The sequence below is a fragment of the Poecile atricapillus genome, chromosome W, assembly GCF_030490865.1.
Source record: "Poecile atricapillus isolate bPoeAtr1 chromosome W, bPoeAtr1.hap1, whole genome shotgun sequence".
Taxonomy (NCBI): Eukaryota; Metazoa; Chordata; class Aves; order Passeriformes; family Paridae; genus Poecile; species Poecile atricapillus.
This window is the reverse complement of record NC_081288.1, coordinates 48921871-48940214: the sequence shown is the minus strand read 5'-3', so window position 1 is coordinate 48940214 and position 18344 is coordinate 48921871. Positions and strand designations below refer to the sequence as shown.

The 18344-nt window shown below is 37.6% G+C and overlaps 2 protein-coding genes across 7 annotated transcripts; one reads left to right on the top strand and one right to left on the bottom strand.

Moving 5' to 3' along the window:
- Positions 1–257: 257 nt before the first annotated feature.
- LOC131592026 (dnaJ homolog subfamily B member 9-like) lies at positions 258–9248 on the bottom strand. Of its 3 annotated transcripts, none has more exons than XM_058863264.1 (3): positions 9183–9248; positions 5323–5550; positions 258–3786 (listed from the first exon to the last, which is right to left on the bottom strand). In XM_058863264.1, the coding sequence occupies exons 2-3, from the start codon at positions 5537–5539 to the stop codon at positions 3356–3358; spliced, it is 648 nt and encodes a 215-aa protein (XP_058719247.1). In that variant the 5' UTR covers positions 5540–5550; positions 9183–9248; the 3' UTR covers positions 258–3355. The 3 variants fall into 3 exon arrangements, with proteins under 3 accessions (XP_058719247.1, XP_058719249.1, XP_058719248.1); XM_058863266.1 differs by having other exon boundaries at positions 9150–9229; XM_058863265.1 differs by having other exon boundaries at positions 9117–9212.
- A 167-nt stretch (positions 9249–9415) lies between these two features.
- Positions 9416–17701, top strand: LOC131592334 (THAP domain-containing protein 5-like). Of its 4 annotated transcripts, none has more exons than XM_058863760.1 (3): positions 9416–9546; positions 12992–13181; positions 16281–17701. In XM_058863760.1, the coding sequence occupies exons 1-3, from the start codon at positions 9464–9466 to the stop codon at positions 17226–17228; spliced, it is 1221 nt and encodes a 406-aa protein (XP_058719743.1). In that variant the 5' UTR covers positions 9416–9463; the 3' UTR covers positions 17229–17701. The 4 variants fall into 4 exon arrangements, with proteins under 4 accessions (XP_058719743.1, XP_058719746.1, XP_058719745.1 ...); XM_058863763.1 differs by having other exon boundaries at positions 9416–9577; XM_058863762.1 differs by having other exon boundaries at positions 9416–10043.
- The last annotated feature ends 643 nt before the right edge of the window (positions 17702–18344 follow it).

The following is an 18344-nucleotide window of genomic DNA, read 5'->3' as shown; positions in this document are numbered from 1 at the left end:
TGCTTTGTTTAAAAGCATAATACCTTAACTCCAAGCCATTCCCAACATCTCCAAAAAAATACAAACCAGGCAAAATTAACTAAATTTTCTTCAGCCCCACTCCTCTCCCTGACAACCCCATCGTCTCATTCAGTGAAAATACAATGGTCAAAGCATTTCATAATTCCATAAAACACAAGCACCACATAAACCACTTAAATTTGGTTCCCCATCTATATCTTGAAGCAAAAAAAAAAAAAAAAAGACACATCACACCATTAATTTTCACATGTTTAATGTAATGGCACTCTAATTAACTTTACAGTACTTTTATCTCCACTAGATACTGTGTTTCAAAAGTATAATGGGAAAAAAAACATGAAAAAACACTTTTTTGGTAGTTTTAAAAACTAACTCATTTGTAGTTACATATGCATAAATTACTTTCAAAAAAAATTTCAGGTTTTTTTTCACCCTTATCTAACAAAAATTTGTTTTGTTGGGTATTTTCATAAGATTTAAAGAGAGATGAAAGATGGCACTTAAGAAACTCTGAAGTCAGGATGTCATAAGGTTATACCAGGACTTCCGCTGGAGCCTGCCATGAAGCCAACACTATAAATAGGGAAAGAATGTGCAAGAGCTCTGAGTAAGTGAGAAGCATAACATGTTTTGCAAGCCTGTGTTCTGAGGGCCATGAAAGTGAAGACTCTTGGCTGAGGAAAGCCTGCCAAATTTCCCCAGCTGAAGTCTATTCAAAGCAAACCCATCATAGAAAACCACAGGGACAGCCATACGCTGGTTTCTGCAATACTCATGGCAAGCTTTCCTTTGGATCTGACCTTGGATCAGCAATAGAAACAACCAGAAAGATGACTTGGAGAAGCCATAGAAAGAAAGGAAAGCATTTTTGGCTTTTCCCATGACAAGTAATTAACAGAAATAATATGAAATCAAGTTAAAATAGACTAGGCAGACAATTTTTAAGGCAGATAAGCAAAAAAGTAGCAACAATAATGGTTTTCTTATCAGGTTTATACTTACACTTGAAAGACATCAGGAAAACAAGTACACTTTGTACTAAGTTTGGAGCATTCTTAAAGAGGGGAAACTAGTCTAGAAGGAGCCAAAACCTTTATTTCCACCTCAAAGTTTAGCTCGAAAGATTGTGAACTTATACAGTCACTTAAATGACTTGAGTTTTTGGGGTGAAATGTGTTTCCTAAAATTTACAGTGTTCATTTTAGCTTTCATTCCCTCTAATTCCTAGTTTGGGAAGGGACCCAAGTGAACTTCTCGTTCTACTATATCAAATTTCTTTTTTTTAATTAAGAAAATATGCATCAAATTAAGAAAGGTATTAATAGTTTACCTTTGCATCCCACTTGTGGAGTTGCCTCCCAGCAAAGGACATTCAAAAATACTCTCATGTTTAATACTTAATCTTTGTGAAAGTAATTCATAACTTTAAATTAATGATTTGTTCACTTGGATGCCCATATGATATGAATTGGGCAGATAGTCTGATTCATGCACAGGACTAATGGAGTATGTTAAAGAAAATAAATGCAGAAATCTACAGGAAGTACAACTTTGCTTGAATCATATATTAATTATACAGAAGAAACAAAAATCTTTACTTACATAGGAAAAGGGTGAAACAAACACACTCAATTCAGCACTTTTCCTACTATAAGGATATTGCACATTCCGATAATGTTGCACAAATTACTGGCTTTTAATAAAGACCATATATGAGGTATTAGTCTATTAATAAATAAAGAAGAACATGGAAAAGGAAAAGTACTTAATATAATGCAACAATCCATTCCAAGGATTAGGCAATGAAAACTGAACAAGCAACAATACGTACACTTGAGGGGAAGGCTAAAGTTCCTTAGCAAATAGGCAGCTTTCAATATCCATCCAAGAAGCAAAGGGTTAAATCTCTCGATAAAGATTTTAAGAACTCAAAGCCTATTTAGAACACTGCTAGCTAAAATGCTTATTTTGCTCATGCAATCAGAAAGATAAATTCTTACCTCCCAGTCTCAAAGGGACAACCAATTTAACATACTGAACCTGACTAGTATGACTAGTTAAAGAGTTACAACAGAACTTTTTGATTGACATCAGCTAAAGTATTTGCAGTTTTGTTGTGCAGCATTTTCTGGTGGTTGTTTTCTTTTTTAGTTTTAAGTAGTTTACACTGGTTGTGGGTTTCCATGGTCCTAAAATCAATACCCATTAGTACTGTCCTTATTAGCAGTCTCCAGCCCCACAAGGCATTGGATGAATACAAGGATTTTAATTTTCAGCTTTACTCTGTGGTAAGGCTAAGAATTTACCTTTCAAATTACAATGCTGAAAAATTCCTGCTGACAGGAAATAAATCTGTCAATCTAAACACTGTAGCTTTTACTCAGACCCTTCCAGGAACACCACAAATCTGTAGGCAAGCTTATCTCATTGAAGTTCCTAAGATCTCAGAGGGGTATTTTAGCTCAATAAAGTGAGTTGTGAGTGCACACGTGGTAATATAGTAAGCTCAAAACAAGAGTGTTTTGGGTGTGCCCTGCCAAACCTTGTTAGAGAGAGATTTGTACTGTGGAAGGAGGGGGGAAAAAAATAAAACCAAAACAAAAATTTTGTGTGCACACAAACTTACACACACAAATATCCCTATATTCCCTAAATAAGTCAAAGGTTATTCAAATCCTAAGATCGTTTCAGGCCAATTCAGAAACAAAACTAATTCCTACATCACTCACAGTCTAAACATATTCCCTCACTATTTTCCACCTTCAAAAAGTAAGGGTTTTACTTTTGCACTTTTGCAATGCTAGAGAGAGCAACAGACCCAGGGAAGTCATATTTCTCCTGCTATTTTGTGTAAATTACGTAATTTGCATGTAAATATGTATCAGGTAAAAACTGCAAGTGCAAACTTGGAAAGACATGACTAAAAATAGAGCAGCACTTCAAAATTAAAGTATCTCCTCTGCTTCAATCCAAACACCAGTAATTCAATCAGTCCTGAACTGGCTTTTATGAAAAAAATTATATTACATTTCTGAAATGAAAAATATATATCTTGCACTCAAATTTAGGGAAAGTGTTTACTAAATTGAAACACATATAATTTTTTCTGTCACATGAGATTATTTCTCTCCTGTTCTAAGCAGCTGTTGACACATTTACTTTGCAAAAGCATGTTGTTTCTATTCTGAAGATTAGTTTCACCTACAACTTCTTTATAGTAGTTTATGTGTTTCTTAGAAAATACAGTTCAGAGAATTTCTTCCATGTTAGCACAAACCCAAGAAAGATTATGAAGATGTTGAGAAAAGAAGAAAAGTTTAGAAGAAAGGAAACATTATTGTCCAGAACAGTCAGTGTATGTGGTAACCATGTTTCCTCGTCTCTGAGTGACAGTCCTGCAGTGCTTGCTGGATCCATGAAACCTGGCATCAGTTCGCACCGCGTGTCTGTGTGCGTTTTCAAAGTCACTGAATGAAAACATCTTCTCCATATTTTCAAACACATCATCAAACAGTCCACCTCCAAAAGAAAACTCTTGGAAAGAACGTCTTTGCCGATTATGAGCCTCCCGATGACTTCGGAAATGATTTTCAAAGTGCTTTTTTGACCGGGAGTTTTGACTAAATAGATCAAAGTCTTTGAACAGATCGTCAAAGTTGAAATTAAATGACTGATGGAATGGGCTTCCGTTACTTCCTTTTCCTCCATGACGGCCAAGCTGATCATATTCTCTTCGTTTATTCTCATCTGACAATGTTTCATATGCTAATTATGTTAAAAAAAAAAAAGAGTTACGGTTCATTTCCATTTAAAAAAACAGAAAAAAGATAACCATACACAAATACAAAGAACAGCAGCTTTCTCACCCTCTCTCCCTGAGCCAAACAAATTTCAAACAAGACTTCCATTCAATGTTCAAGCCCAGTCAAGATCAACATTTATTTACCTTTCTCCAAACCAAAATAAACTGCTTCAAAATACTTACAATAATAAAAAAACACAGCTATATTATGAGGACAGGTTACACATAACACAACAGAGTAACTATCAATAAATATCAGTGTTTAGATTTGAAAGAAAATAACAATAAGAGGTGGTGATCAGAAAGCCTGAAGGAAGAAGAATGAGTTAGGAGCTCTACCTAACAAGACCAAGGATCAGCTGCACTCCTATCACAGAAACACAGGGCAACATACGCAAAGCTATCTGCCAGACAGCCAGCATGTTCTAGCAACACCAGTTATGACCAAACAACAACATAAACATCGAGGAGATAAAGAAAATTAATTTCACCATATGCCAATTCTCAACTTTTCAGAAGTTAAATTAGATTGCCCTCCAATCTTTAGTTTAGAACTACAGCTACTGGTATTCCAAGGCAGAAACTCTGATAGAAAACATACCCATTCTGATAACTAAATATTTTAAAAACTCATTTCCTTACCTGTCAAAGACTTGCAATTATTCTATATAATTGGACATTTAGAGTTTCTATTTCCTCCTGTAGTAGGTGCTAACAACTGCAGTAGGTATCTAATAGGGCTGTTCCATTACTTGTTTTCATTATACTACTAACTACTTTTCTTTCAAAAGAACTCTTCTGCAGACAAGAAGGTAAAAGCCAGAGATCCCATTTAGTTAGGAGAACTATACAGATTGATGGATGTTACACCCGAGTTTACAGGGAATAGAAGCAGGTATACATTATTTTTCAGCAAGTCTGTTCTTGATTATCCACTTGTACCATTTTATTTTATCACTTATAAGAAAAGATCTCCAAGATCATCAAATCAAACCATCATCCTCAAGGTGAAAAAGCTTCTTCCTTATAACCACTTAAATCTCTTGCACCTGCTCTCTATTGTATTCCACCATGAATCTCTGAAGCACCCTGCTCTGTGTTTTCTTAAAATCTTCCCATAGTTACTGCAAGGTTGCTGTTAGACCTTCCTGCAGCTCTGGTAGTAATCCTGAGTTGGACCTTATGAAACAGATCAAAAGGTAACAATTAACCTCCTAGGGCTAAAGCTGTCCTCCTACCAAGTATTTTTTGTATCTTTTTGTAAGAAGAGGAATATGCCAAAAGCCTAATAAACAGAAATGCATAAGCTGTGTAAAAGGCCTTCCTATGTGCAAGAACACAGAAACAAGTCAGATTTTGATGCTGAACATTCAACAGCACTTAAGTGGAATTCAGAAAAAAACCCCTTCATACCTCTTATTCAGTAAAAACAAAATGCACTTAGATTATAAATGTAAGACATCTATCAAATTATTAAGACAAAAGACAGTGTATATTACCTTCAGCAATTTCTCTAAATTTTGCTTCTGCTCCAGGACTCTTATTTTTGTCTGGGTGGTATTTCATAGCCAGCTTGTGAAATGCCTTCTTAATCTGGCGGTCAGATGCATTTTTTGGAACTCCTAAGATATCATAATAGCTCTCTGTAGCCAGTATTAATTCAGTTATCATTAAAATGCAGAGAGCAAATGTGAAGACAGATTGTGTAGTGGCCATTTCTCCAGTTCCTAAAAAGAAAAGGAAACATACTTTAAGAACAAGTTACTTTACATTTCACAACAACTTGGTTATGGCTGTATGCTGGTAGAGGAAGACCAGTATGTTTCAGGAGTCAATGACAGACCTGTAAGCGCACTGTTTTACACCTGTCAAACTCCATTACGCTGTTTTCATAGTCACAGAATATGTAAGTGAAAATACTGAAAAGTGACATTTCACATGCATAAAATTCATCTTTGTTTTACTCTTAACTGATTGTTGTCATTCTGAGTTGCAAAAGTAAATACAAAGCACATTCCATTGCATCTAAGGTTTCCCACTGCCATACCTGAACTAGCTTTACACTAATCCTTGACTTCTAAATACAGCAGCTCTAAATTAAGCACAGGCTGCAAAAACTGATTCTACTGGACAACCAATTCACTGATTAGCTGGTGCAACAAAAGGAGCCTGAAAACACAACTGGCCTAGAGATGATTGTGAGGTGCAGGAAGACTGTTAGACACTCATGCTCAGCTTCAGTTTGTTTAACCAACCTAAGGGGAACATGATAAAGAGCAAATCATTCATTTCCATAGTTCAGCCAAGTAAAGCACATTTTCCTTTATTTAACAAAAGGCTGGCTTAGCTCATCTGCATATCAGATTGCATTATAAAGGAAAACACCTACCATATCTCTGATATCAAAGAATTAATCTGATAAATACCACTGCATAGAAAGGTTTACATATGAAACCCTCAGTGTTGGAAGGGAAGGCAAAAAACATCTTTTACACAAGGTAAGTAGCTCCAACAATAATCAAAATCTGTAACTTTTTTTTCAACAATACATCTGTCAGAAAGATATATTTTGAAACAAATATATGAGAACTTAGGGGAAAATTGTGGTATATATAAACGATTTAAGAAAATAGTTCCATATAGCCACGTGGTTTTTATTAAGGACAGGGTGAGCTGATCCTGCTAGAAGGTGAGAACAGACAATATGCCTGTGCATATTATATTTAAAACACAGAGTGCAGAAAGGCAAATGCTCAAATACAGAATGCTGGCTGTCACCTGACCAGAAGGATGCACGACACGACCCAGAACATTACAGATGTAAAGTGTCCCCCCCGCAGTGTACCAGATTACACTGATTTTAATGTAATGTAAGAACAACTCAGAGACAATTGATGTTATTCTCCTGGAAACTGAATAAACAAACAGTCTGAGCACCATTAAAGTTAGAATACTTTTGCTAGCCAGCATGGGACCCAGTATTTGTCAGGCAGAATTCAAAACTTTTGAGTATTTTATAAATACGAAAATTAAGTATTTACCTGAAAGTCAATACACTCTAAACAACATTAAAATGCAAGAACCAAAAATTTGAAAAAATAATATCATTTCTAATAGGTTGAGTCAGGGGGCTAAAATGAATGCTGTGCGATGAGAGCAAAAGGCTTGCAAGATTAATCTACCCATGCCCTCTTAAGCATTTATTTGGCCAGCAGCCTGCACGATATCAAGTGTTAAGGGGCAGCAGTCGAAACAAATTGTATTTTGATGTGTACTTAAATACCAAATGGACAGCTCTTTCCAGTATTCTTCATGCACAATATCAGACATATTTTTAGTACAAAGTTTTCCTACATATCTTCACTCATCACTTCACCAACCTGAAATTTTACCACTTGGGCACTATGAACTGTACACATGTACATCCTTCCATGCTTTTGGAGCTTTCTTCCTGTTTGTGCTTTATAGATGCAGACTTATGTGTTCATCTCACATGTGATTCTTTTTATTTACTTCATTAACCCACACCTGCATCATCCTTGTATAATCACCTGCTGCATTCTCTTAAGGTCAACTATCCTTCTACTATTGAACACTGAAAAGAACTAAAAGGAACAGTTCATGTCCTCCATTAAGAGCAAAATACTCTTTCATAAATCCTGAGAGGCAGAGATCAAGTTAGTCCTTTCAGATTTTCTGCTCTGGCTAACCATCTCAACTTGTATTATTCTTTACAGCAAAATACACCTGAATTTTTCTTTTTCTACAGTTCTTTACATTAGGAGTTCTTTAATGAAGTTCTCTGCTATATTTGATGTATAAAGCATAGTAAAAAAACAGTACTTAAGTTTCACTGTTTTTTAAACTAGCAAACATAGGCTTAATTCTGGCCTTGAACAAACCAATCAAACTCAAATTTAAGAATAAGATGTAAATGAAAACCAAAAACAAATAAAACTCCAGTATAAGCAGCATTAGACTTCATAGGTTCATCAGCGAGAGCAAGTCTTATATTTAGATACTGTCAATTATTCAGTTTACTTCTTAGAAAACACCTATTTTATATGCTGTCAGTATCCCAGTGTTGCTGCTGTCAACTACTTCAGCCCTGCCATTCCTAACTATTTTTTACACTCCTTTTCTAAAGAAAGTCTCTTTTAAATATTTTTTTTTTGCTTATGTTTCTTCACCCACTGTTTCTGAATCAAAAAGCAACATGTAAGTTGCACTTTCCCGGCCATACACTGTAGCTACTTAAACCACATTCCAGAATTCAATAAATTCTGTACACATTAAGCTCATGCTATAATGAGCTCTAATGATAATTATGAAGAGCTACACTTTATTTAGGTACACCTCAATGAAGTAAGAGACAGAGCTCAACTACTGTTCACCTTTGTATAAGAAGTGCACCGTCCAATGTTTACCCAAAGTACTGCAGCGGCGATAACAATCAGTTCTTCACTAGTTTATTAACATTTATCAATAGCTGCAGAATGAAGTGATGTTTGAGGATGATGTACCTAGATTAAAACCTATCAGATTTAGAAAATAAGAAGCTACTTCATCTTGCAACACAAACACCCTAGTCCGTCCTTCTTTGAAAGTAATTGACCAAAATCTTGAATAAATGCTTTTATTCAAAGTCTCTCATACTCAGAGAACACGAAGCATCACTAGTGTTCTGCTACTGCTTTCGTTCCAAAATTGCTATACACTAACTTGCGGAAAGCTCATGTCCTATAATTATTTCTGCAAACAATTTACTAGTAGTAATAAAGTAACCGAGGTCTTCCCCTGGTTCTCCTACCACGACTAATCCGATGAGTAAGCAAGTCTTGCAGTCCTCAAGCAGCTACAAGTAAGTCTGTCAAACTGAGTGACTCGTACTCGTCTTGGCCTCTCCTATACTAACTCGAAAGCAAACACAGAAGAAGGTTCCTGGATCTTGCCCTGGAGCACAGGGAAACGAAGGACTCAACCTGGCATCACGCTGCCTATCCAGACCCCTGAAGACCTCGCTGGAGCCGGACCGCACCATCGGGTGGGGCCAGGCCACTGCTGGGCTGCCGCTAACAGCCACACTGAGCGACGCTGTCCCACCTCCAGTGCAGCCCGGCTGGGAAACACCGCGGCAGCGTGGCCCAGAGAGACCAAATTTCCAAAGAAATGCTCCGGACCGAGCCTCAGTGGCCCCCCTCTCCGCCGCCCCCCTCAATTTCCCACGCTGCCCCCAAGCTTCCCAGCACCCCTCCCCCCACTACCCCTCCGCGATCGCCTTCACTCCACTCACTTCAGCCACCTTCCACTTTCTCCCAGCCCTCACCCAGCGGCCGCGGCCCTTCTCCGCCGTCCTCACCTCAGCGCCGGCCCCGCTCCCCCGCGGCCCCTCAGCGCCGCCGCCGCCGCTGCTCCCGCCCGCCCGCGCCCGGCGCTCGCGCAGTCCGGCCCCCCGCGGTTTCTACACGAAGCGCTGCGCCATTGGCCGCCCGGGCGCACGTGACGCGGTGCACGCGGGCGGTCGCAGCCGCGCCGCCTCCGCCACCCGCCGCTGGGGGCGCTGTGAGGAGGCGGCACCGCCCCCGGCCCGGCCCGGCCCGGCCCCGCCCCGGTCCTGGTCCCGGTCCGGCCGTACCCGCCATGCCGCGGTACTGCGCCGCCACCCGCTGCAAGAACCGCGGCGGCCAGAACGCCAAGGACCAGCGCAAGCTCAGCTTCTACCCGTGAGTGGCCGCGGAGCGGGGCAGGGTCTGGGTGAGCGCTGGCCGTGCGGGTGGTAGTGAGCCCCACCGCGGAAGTAAATAGCCGAAAGACTCAACGCCACCGATAGACCACGCTGGTGGTTACCTTGGAACCCCGCCCGGTCCCGGGGGGCTGGAGGGAAACAAGGCTGACCCCCTGAGGGAAGGGAAGGTGTAGGAAATAAAGAGTGGACAGCTGGGACATAATCACACACACACACCGTCCCTCGCACAGGACGGAACTCGGGGAGCGGGCGGTGATCCGCAGCGTCTGAGGACTTTGGAATAACTGCGGAGGGTCCGTACAGTGAAGAGCAAGGAGATTCGACTGAAAAATAAAATTTGCACTTCTGATTCTGTTTCGCTCCTGCCTGTATGGAAGCGATGTTCTAGCGCGGCAGGCAGTCGTGGAAGCTTTGGCTTAATGGTGAAGTGTCTTGTGTATGACGATATACAAGCCAGGAGAAGGGCCCGGAAGAGTAAGCAAGTAAACATATAATTATATTATTATAACATTCCTTAAAATTAAACTTCCCTACTAGAATTACTGCCTTACCTGCGCTGTGAACAGAGGCATTGCTGGTTGTTTGGAAGCAGCTGAGTTAGCTGCAACTCGGCTGCCTCGGTTACCAAAGCTCAGGTTTATGGTGGCTGCATTGTGCAGACCCTGCAAGGGCAGTCACCGTGCCCGGCCTGCAGTAACCTCTGCACTATTGTGGTTACGTGGCTGTCGCCTCCCAGGATGGTGAGTTATAAACTATATCGCAATCCTGAGAGAGGCACAGTGCAGGTAACTAAGTATTAATGTATTTGTGTAGAATAAAAGTATGGAACTGTTTGGCAACAGAAGCAACTTAAGAAAAATTTGAAAAATAAGTTTCACAATTAGCCTCAAAATCTGTTTTGGCAAAATTTATACATCAAACCAAGTTTTCTTTCAGTTTCTGATTAGTCATGATTATTCTAAGATTAGGAAGGCTGTGTAGGAAGACCTACAGGAAGACTGCTTTGAAAGAAATTTTATTTTAGACTGAAGGAAAGCTTATTTCCCTGGCACATTTCTAATATAGAATACATCATAAAACAGTCATGAAAATAATTTATTTTCCCTTATGCTTTAGAGAGTGTGAGTGTCACATGGATAATCAAAACAAGTTTGAGTACTGAGATATGTTTATATTCAAATGTATGGCATCTGTATGGAGATAATTGCCAAAACTTAGCTGTTCTATCTAGCCTTTGAGTACTGCTGCATTCTGAGCTTCATGCCTGTAGAAGGGGTGCTGAGATTTGATTTATAGATTTCTCTTGGCTTATATTAGTGACTACTACAGACGTGAATTGCAGGTTTTATTCCCTTGCCTTTTACCACCAATGAAGAAGTCCTCTGCTGCTCTGTGGTTGGGGTCTGCATCCCTTCCAAACCTTTGTCACCTAATCTCAACTGGCCTAACTGCCCTTCTTTGTTTTATTTCTTCACTTCTCTGACTTTGGTAGTGATGGCAGCTGCTAAATAAATTCTACTTCCTCTTTCCATTTCCCCTTTTTTTTTGTGTCTTGTTTATGCCAGAGAACAGATTCTGTTGATTAGTGAGGGGGTGTTAGAGAATGAGCAGAATTGAGAACTAGCAAAGTTGCCTTTAAGCTAAAATAATAACTCCCACTGTCAAACCCTTCTCTTGAAAAAATAATCTACAGATTATTTTGTTTTCCATCTGAAGCTGGTTGAGTCTGGGTAGATCAGTGGGTCCTGTGCTGTGAGGAGCGAGTGTTCTCAAGGCCTTCTTGGAGAGGATGTGGTTGGTGACATGACTTTCAATGAAAGGAAGCCATCATCTACCTGAGAGACATTTTTGGACCTCTGTAGTAACACCCAGGCTAAGCTGTGTTACAGAGGAGCGTGTTCTGTCATGCGTGCAAAGCTGCCACTGGGTGTACATGATCTAAGCAGGCAGGATTTGGAAAGCCTGAACCTCTAACTTGTCCTTCAGAGGTTATTGTGTTCTTACCAGCACTGTTCCTTGCATTCCTGCAGATATGCAGAGCTGGATGCTTCAGAAGCTTGCTCTGTTTCCTTGGTAATTTGAGGACTTACATGACAACAAATTCAAAAGATTGGGGAAGGGGTGAATACATGCACCTTTATGCTGTGAATTCAGCCCTCTTTCTCTCAAAATCACCTGAGTTTGCAGTTTTGAAACACAGGCCTTGTGTAAGAGTCATTGCTACTTGTGGCTTTAGGAGGAAACTTGCAGCTTCAGGGATTTAAGGGTGGGATCACAAAAGTGGAGATTTTTCCTTTGTAATTATTATTGCTCATGATTCTCAGGAATATTGTTTTCTTAACAGTAGTCACTTAACAGTCCTCAGAATTCAATTTATGGTTTATGTGTCATATGTAGTTATATGCTAGAGTTGAAATAAAATTGATATGCACCAGAGAAATATAGAAGCACATTTCAGATACCCTTATACCTGTCTGAGGAGAGGTGAGAGACAAGAGTGGTCTGAATGTTCGTGTTCCCTTTACCATCACTTCTTGACTGTGAATGCATCATAATAAGCCTTCAGTTTCCCTTTAATTTGTCATTAAGTACATTTCGTATCTTCACACACTTTCCTTTTAATTTAATTGAATCAGAAAGTTCTCTTTCTGATGGAATTTGTCTGACCATTTGCATGTATTTTTAAAGTCAATTTTTTTTTTTTCTGTGAAGGTATATACTTGTCATTTTCCTTTTCAGGTAGATTAGATGACTGAAAAGTTAATTCTAAATTCTAAATTTTGATAAACTATAAAATATGATGTGGGCTCCTAATGAGAAAGTTTAATTGCTGAAACACAAAATATAGAAATGTTTTGCATCTGCGTGCATTTACTTTTTGAACAAAATTTAAAACTTGTATTGGAAATATTCACATTGCCAAATTATCTAATAATCTGAAGAGGGGCATGTATTAGGAGGTACTCTGTTTGATAGAAAATCCTGGTTGTGTCTAGAAAGACAAGCCCTAGAAATACTATTAATAAAATGAGGACCAATCTTAACTTTCTTTAAATTAAGTCTCAATATTTCATCTCCCTTCAACAGAACTGCTTTCTGAGCAAGTGTAGGATCAAACCTTTAAAAACATCTTGGCCATGGATTCTGAAACCCTAGGCTAGCAGAAATCAGAAATTCTGCTGCTGAACTCAGAGAAAATACCCAACTAGGAATAATTTGGATAATGATTGGGTTAACATGTACAAGACATCCAGATCAGCATTTAATACTTTAAATTTTTGAAAAATAATTATTTTAATCTTTTCTAAAGGAAGGCTACTTCTAAGTAACAATGAGATATTCTTATTTAAAACAAAGAAAGACAACAATAACAGGGGGGTTTTGTATATTTTCTTGTTTGTCTTTTCAACTGCTTTAAAAAGATTTCCACTTCATGATAAAGAGAGACTTGAGAAATGGTTGCGGAACATGAAGAGAGATTCATGGACTCCAAGTAAGCACCAGCTCCTCTGCAGTGATCATTTTACCCCTGATTCCCTGGATGTGCGATGGGGGATACGGTACTTGAAAAATACTGCTGTGCCAACTATTTTCTCTTCCCCAGATGATGAGGTAATTTATTTCTATCTTTTTATCTTTTTTTGTTGTTGTTTTGTAGTACAAAGCTACAAATGTAATAAAAATGTAGTACAGATTTTCTAATCTGTCAGATAATCATATTTTATTTAAAAAATAAAATTCCCGTCTGTCAAAACAGTTTGTCAGCAGTACTGACACAGAACAGGTATGTGATTCCATAATGTAAAGGAAAAACAACTTCCTCTAGTTTGAGTGGAGTGGTTCAATATCTTTTTTTTAACTGAAAATTACAGAAGCGTTTACTATAGAAAATGTTAAATTTCTTATGAGAATATTATGTTTCTAAGCTTTTTCTTATGCAATTACTCTTAATATTTTAATGTTCTTTTAAGGTCTTTTATTAGCTGTAGAGAAATACTGGCTTTGGAATGTATTAGTTTCAAACTACATACTTCTCTTTCCTGTCCCTAACCTTTAGCCTAGGAGCTCAGGACTGTAGACTGCCAAAGACAATCTACAAAGACTAGTCCATCTTGTCTTTCACAGATTCATGCTATTGGTTACATAAAAGTATTGTGCTACACAGGCTCCTAAGCTTGATCAAACCTATTCTAATTCTCTTCTAGCATGTATTTATCTTCCTCTGGATCATCAGGTGGAGGTGGGAGGAATGGAAGGGCTGGTTTTAAGGCTAAACAGGTGAAACTGAAATATGTAGCTAATTAATTTTACAAAACAATTTCTTTTTAGTCATGAAGTACTCTGTCTTCTTGAACATCTGCAATTGTTGTCTAGACTCTTTTGACTTTGTGGAGTGAAAATTGATCTTGATAAATCTCTCAAATACAAAACCAGAAAATCTTGCAATATATATATCTGAGAAATCCCAGATGGATTTATCCAGTTTGGAAAAGTAATTTCTGTGCTTATTTTTAGTTTAGCCATCATTTTCCTGCTATCAAAAGAAAAAAAAAAGAGATGCCAGTGCTTTGTACCTGTGATTCTGTGAACTTGCTTTCCTGTGGTCTCACTTCTCTCTCTGGCATTACTTTATTCTCCCTGCACTTTTCTGAACATCAAGTCACATGTTTTTAGTGACCACCTCAGCAAATCAACAATATCTTTTGACTTGACCTCTGGTTCTCTACTTGCCCCAAACCTTAACTTTCTACATAGACTGAGTATTCAGAAATATATGGATATGAATTCTTATTTTGGGTAAAAATTTCTGATTAGTGTGTCTCTGACTAAATGTTGAGGAAAAGGAAACTGAGGCCCCAAACTGCCTTTGGAAACATGAGAGCAAAGAATTGCTGTATTTGCATATTGCTCACCACCACCTTGCTTTATGTATTACTGAGCAAGTCAAGGAAGTCTTCCCAGAAATGCTTAATGATTCTTCATAAAACATTTCATTCTGGTTCTTCTTCCAAATAAAGAATGTTTGTGGCTCAAGAGCGGTGATAGTTGCTGGCATTTCAGTATCAGTAACCATTCTACATTAGCTTGCAAGGGTTTTTATTTGAATATTGACCTACAAGTGGGAGGGCAGGGACTGATAGACAAGGAGATTTTCAATGCAAGTTAGAGTCTTCCTTTAAGCAACTGTCCTGAGACTTGTTTTGGTGCATTTCCTTCAACGTTAATGGCAGTTCTGTTATTTGAGATTTCGGGAACATTTATATAATATATTTTGTAAGAGATTTGTCTAGTTAAAATACATAGTATGAGACAGTCTTTTACAGCTGCAGATAAGACAGAGAAAGGGAACTGCTTCATTTTCACAAAATCCCAAAGATTGACATGATGTTAGGTATTGTCTTGGAAAATGTAAAGGTAACCAAATGAATGCTATTTCCGTATAAATCTTCCAGTTCTTCTGGGGCTGAAATTTCAAATAAAACTGAATCACAAAGTTGAATGCACTTAGGATACTTCAGATTACATACATACTTTTAGGAACATACATTTTGAAATTATCTTTCTCATTGTAATAAATTTTTTCAGCCTGGCCTTTTTTTTTTTTTTTCCTTTCTTTTTTTTTCTGACCTTTCTTTTTTTTTTTTTTTTTTTTAATTTCTTTTTCCTGTTTTCCTTTTTTTTTTTTTGTTGGTTTGGATTTTTGAATTTTTTGGTTGGTTGGTTGGTTTGGTTGAGGTTTTTGCCTGGCCTATATTTAATTAGCAAAGTTAAAATTGTTTATTTTTCTGTTTCTTTGTTCTGTATGTTTTTTGTTTTAGTTCCCATGTACACAGTTTTGCATGAGTACAAATTCATCAGAGTGTTCTTTATGTAATTAGATCTACTAGAAAAAATAAGACTCCCACTATTTTTGTATTTTTGTTTCACTGACTGACATACCTAAAAGTATTATTATTGTTATTATTTATTAAAATATTATTTATTACTAATATAATTATTTGTGTATAATAAATATAATGTAATCAAGTGTAATCACGTGATGTAGTTTATGTGAAGGAAGGGAAAAGAAAGTGGCTAAAAAAGGACAAGCTTCACATTGTCTCAGTATCAACTTCTGTTTAAAGTCCTGTTTACAATGTATTTTTCTGCTAAGATCTCTATCTATAAACAAAAAAAAGGTTTCCATTTTTATAAAGCGTAAAATTTAGTTGGCAGAATTGAATTGCTGGTTTACAATCATCTTTAATGCAAGAACTTTGTGCTGTGTACATTTAATATATTTACTACAATGTTTCAGATGGTAATAGAAGATGCCAGCTAGTCTTTGTGTAGCCCCTGCTCTTCAAGTACATTTAAAATTATGGTATCTTGTGTGTAAAACAGTACAAATTCCCTAGAGTTTGACAAAAACCTATAATAAAACAAATAAAAAAACCCAAACCACAATAAGAAAAAAAGCCCAAAACTAAAAAACCAAACACTGTTATTGCTTTTAGAGCTTTAAAAATAGTATTTTAACATTTAGGACATGAAGTAAAGTTGTGGAAGATGCTTACATGAATTCTGAGGCCTCTGATGTAATTTTTAAACAGTACTCATCTAAGTTAGTCCTTTTGCAGTAGCATGCTATAAATGAGACTTAATTTTTTTATGCTTAGTTATTTTCTTGTTACAAGGTGGTGATTTTCTTTTTTTTTTTTTCTCCTCCAGGAAAAAGATTCTTCTGAGAACAGTTCACAACAGGTACAGAGAGAAGAGCGGGCAGAAACAAATGTTGTGTCAGAGAAAGTATCTGTACCGCTTGAACCTTGTATACCAAAGAAAAATCCTGTAATTGCACAAAATGTAGAGGAAAAGGTGTTTTTTTCAGAAGTGGTTTGCTCAACTGCACTGAGTAAACCTTTACAAATTCAAAACCTGCAGCTTCCAGATGAAGGTGGCTTTCAGGCAGACAGTGTCATTCTTGATACTTCTTCTGAGCAGTATTTACATCAGCCTAATCCTGTTTTAATGACAGCAGCAGTCCAGAGCGTGGAAGGTCCCAGTGTTCAAACTTCTGTAGAGGATTCAGGAGGTTGTACAGCTACAGTCCTGCAATTTACAGACCCTGACTACTTGAATTCATCTCTGAAACTGAACAGTGCTTTTGGGTCGGTTACTGACTATGCAGTTGAAAATTCTATCCCTCATGTGGTCTGTTCTGGTGAAGTGCAGACAAGTGAAGATGCAGTTTTACTGAGTACAGTCACACAAACTATTGAGCAGTTCAGTGGAAGTGAAGAGTCTGTCATTGCTATTATTATGCCAGCTGAGAGTCCAGAAGAGCCTGAAAGAGTAAGTAGTTCTTTCCTGCCTGTTAAGGAAGAGTTTCTTGACATAGACAAGACAGAAGTGATTGAATATGACGGAAATGAAATACTGCAGACTGAGCATTCATACTGCAGACAAGACATAGACAGAGATCACCTTTGGCAGAAAATTTCAAAACTCCACTCTAAGATAACTTTACTTGAAATGCAGGAGGTAAAAACTTTGGGGAGACTCAGGTCCTTGGAAGCTCTTATTAGACAATTGAAGCAAGAAAATCTGCTTTCTGAAGAAAAGCTGAAGATGGTAGAAAACTACTTTACAACACTTGAAGTGACTATGATACAGTAAAGATTTCCAATTGATGGTTCTAAAATATCTTTTTAGTCTCTTTGACTGTACTTTTGGACAAATTAACTTTGTTTCCAGTTTTGGTGTTTTAAACATCGAATGCTAATTGTGTGAATAGCAAATACTCTTTAAAATATTACATCAATCAAAGTTGAGAATTTTGTCTGTAAAACATGACTGACAAGTAAGATTAAAAAAAACAGCCCTGAATTGGGTGAAGTTTTCTTAAGTATGTGAATTAAGTCAGTAAAACATAATTTAACCCTTCCTTAGCTGCAGGCTTCTTTGAAACATGCAATGCCTGCATTTGGGACAGCAGTAGAATTGACAGAATAAGCATATAGGACGAACAATTATATATGTATATATATATATGCATTGTCCAGTGAGGCCAAAATTGCTCTTTAGTTTTCTGTTCATCTAACATTTGTTCTGATAGTTTTTTGTACGCTTTGATATTATTAAAATTGTTTCTGCATAAAAGGTGTTTTCTTTCATTTGTTTCTAGAAACAAAAATTCTCATAAGAATATTGTTCCAGTAGAAAGGCCCATCTCATTTTTAATTTTTTTGTTATGATTCAGCTCAAGTGGAAAGCAATCTTAATCATAGATATTTCTGCTAGTTAGTAAAAGGGAGAGCTCTATTTAGTGACTGCTGTCTGCATTGATCCTCTTACAGCCTACAGCTGGGTAATGCATGTACCCTTAATAATACACAGAAGAAAATGTTCTACAGAGCAGGTTGCTAGTGGAATTAGCAGAATTTTACTTTGCAAGAAATGGAATTACAGAACTAGAAAATTAGTCCCCCTTACTGATATTATTAACTATTTCTAGTGTGTAGGTTATCACTGTAGTAGACAGATACTGTAATTCATTCTGAGGAAAATTAATTTGCTTAAATACTTTCTGCTTATTCTGTCTGTGTCCCACTCAGGATCTAGTATGCTCTAGTACAGTGAAAAAGTCCTAGATCATCTGGTCCCTGATGAGACATCACAGCTGCACTAGGTGATCCTTGTTACATCCCTTCCAGCTGAACTCTTCTGGTATATTATGTTCTACAGCCATTAGATTGCTTGAGGATGTGTTTTTCCTTATTCAAAATGGTGTCA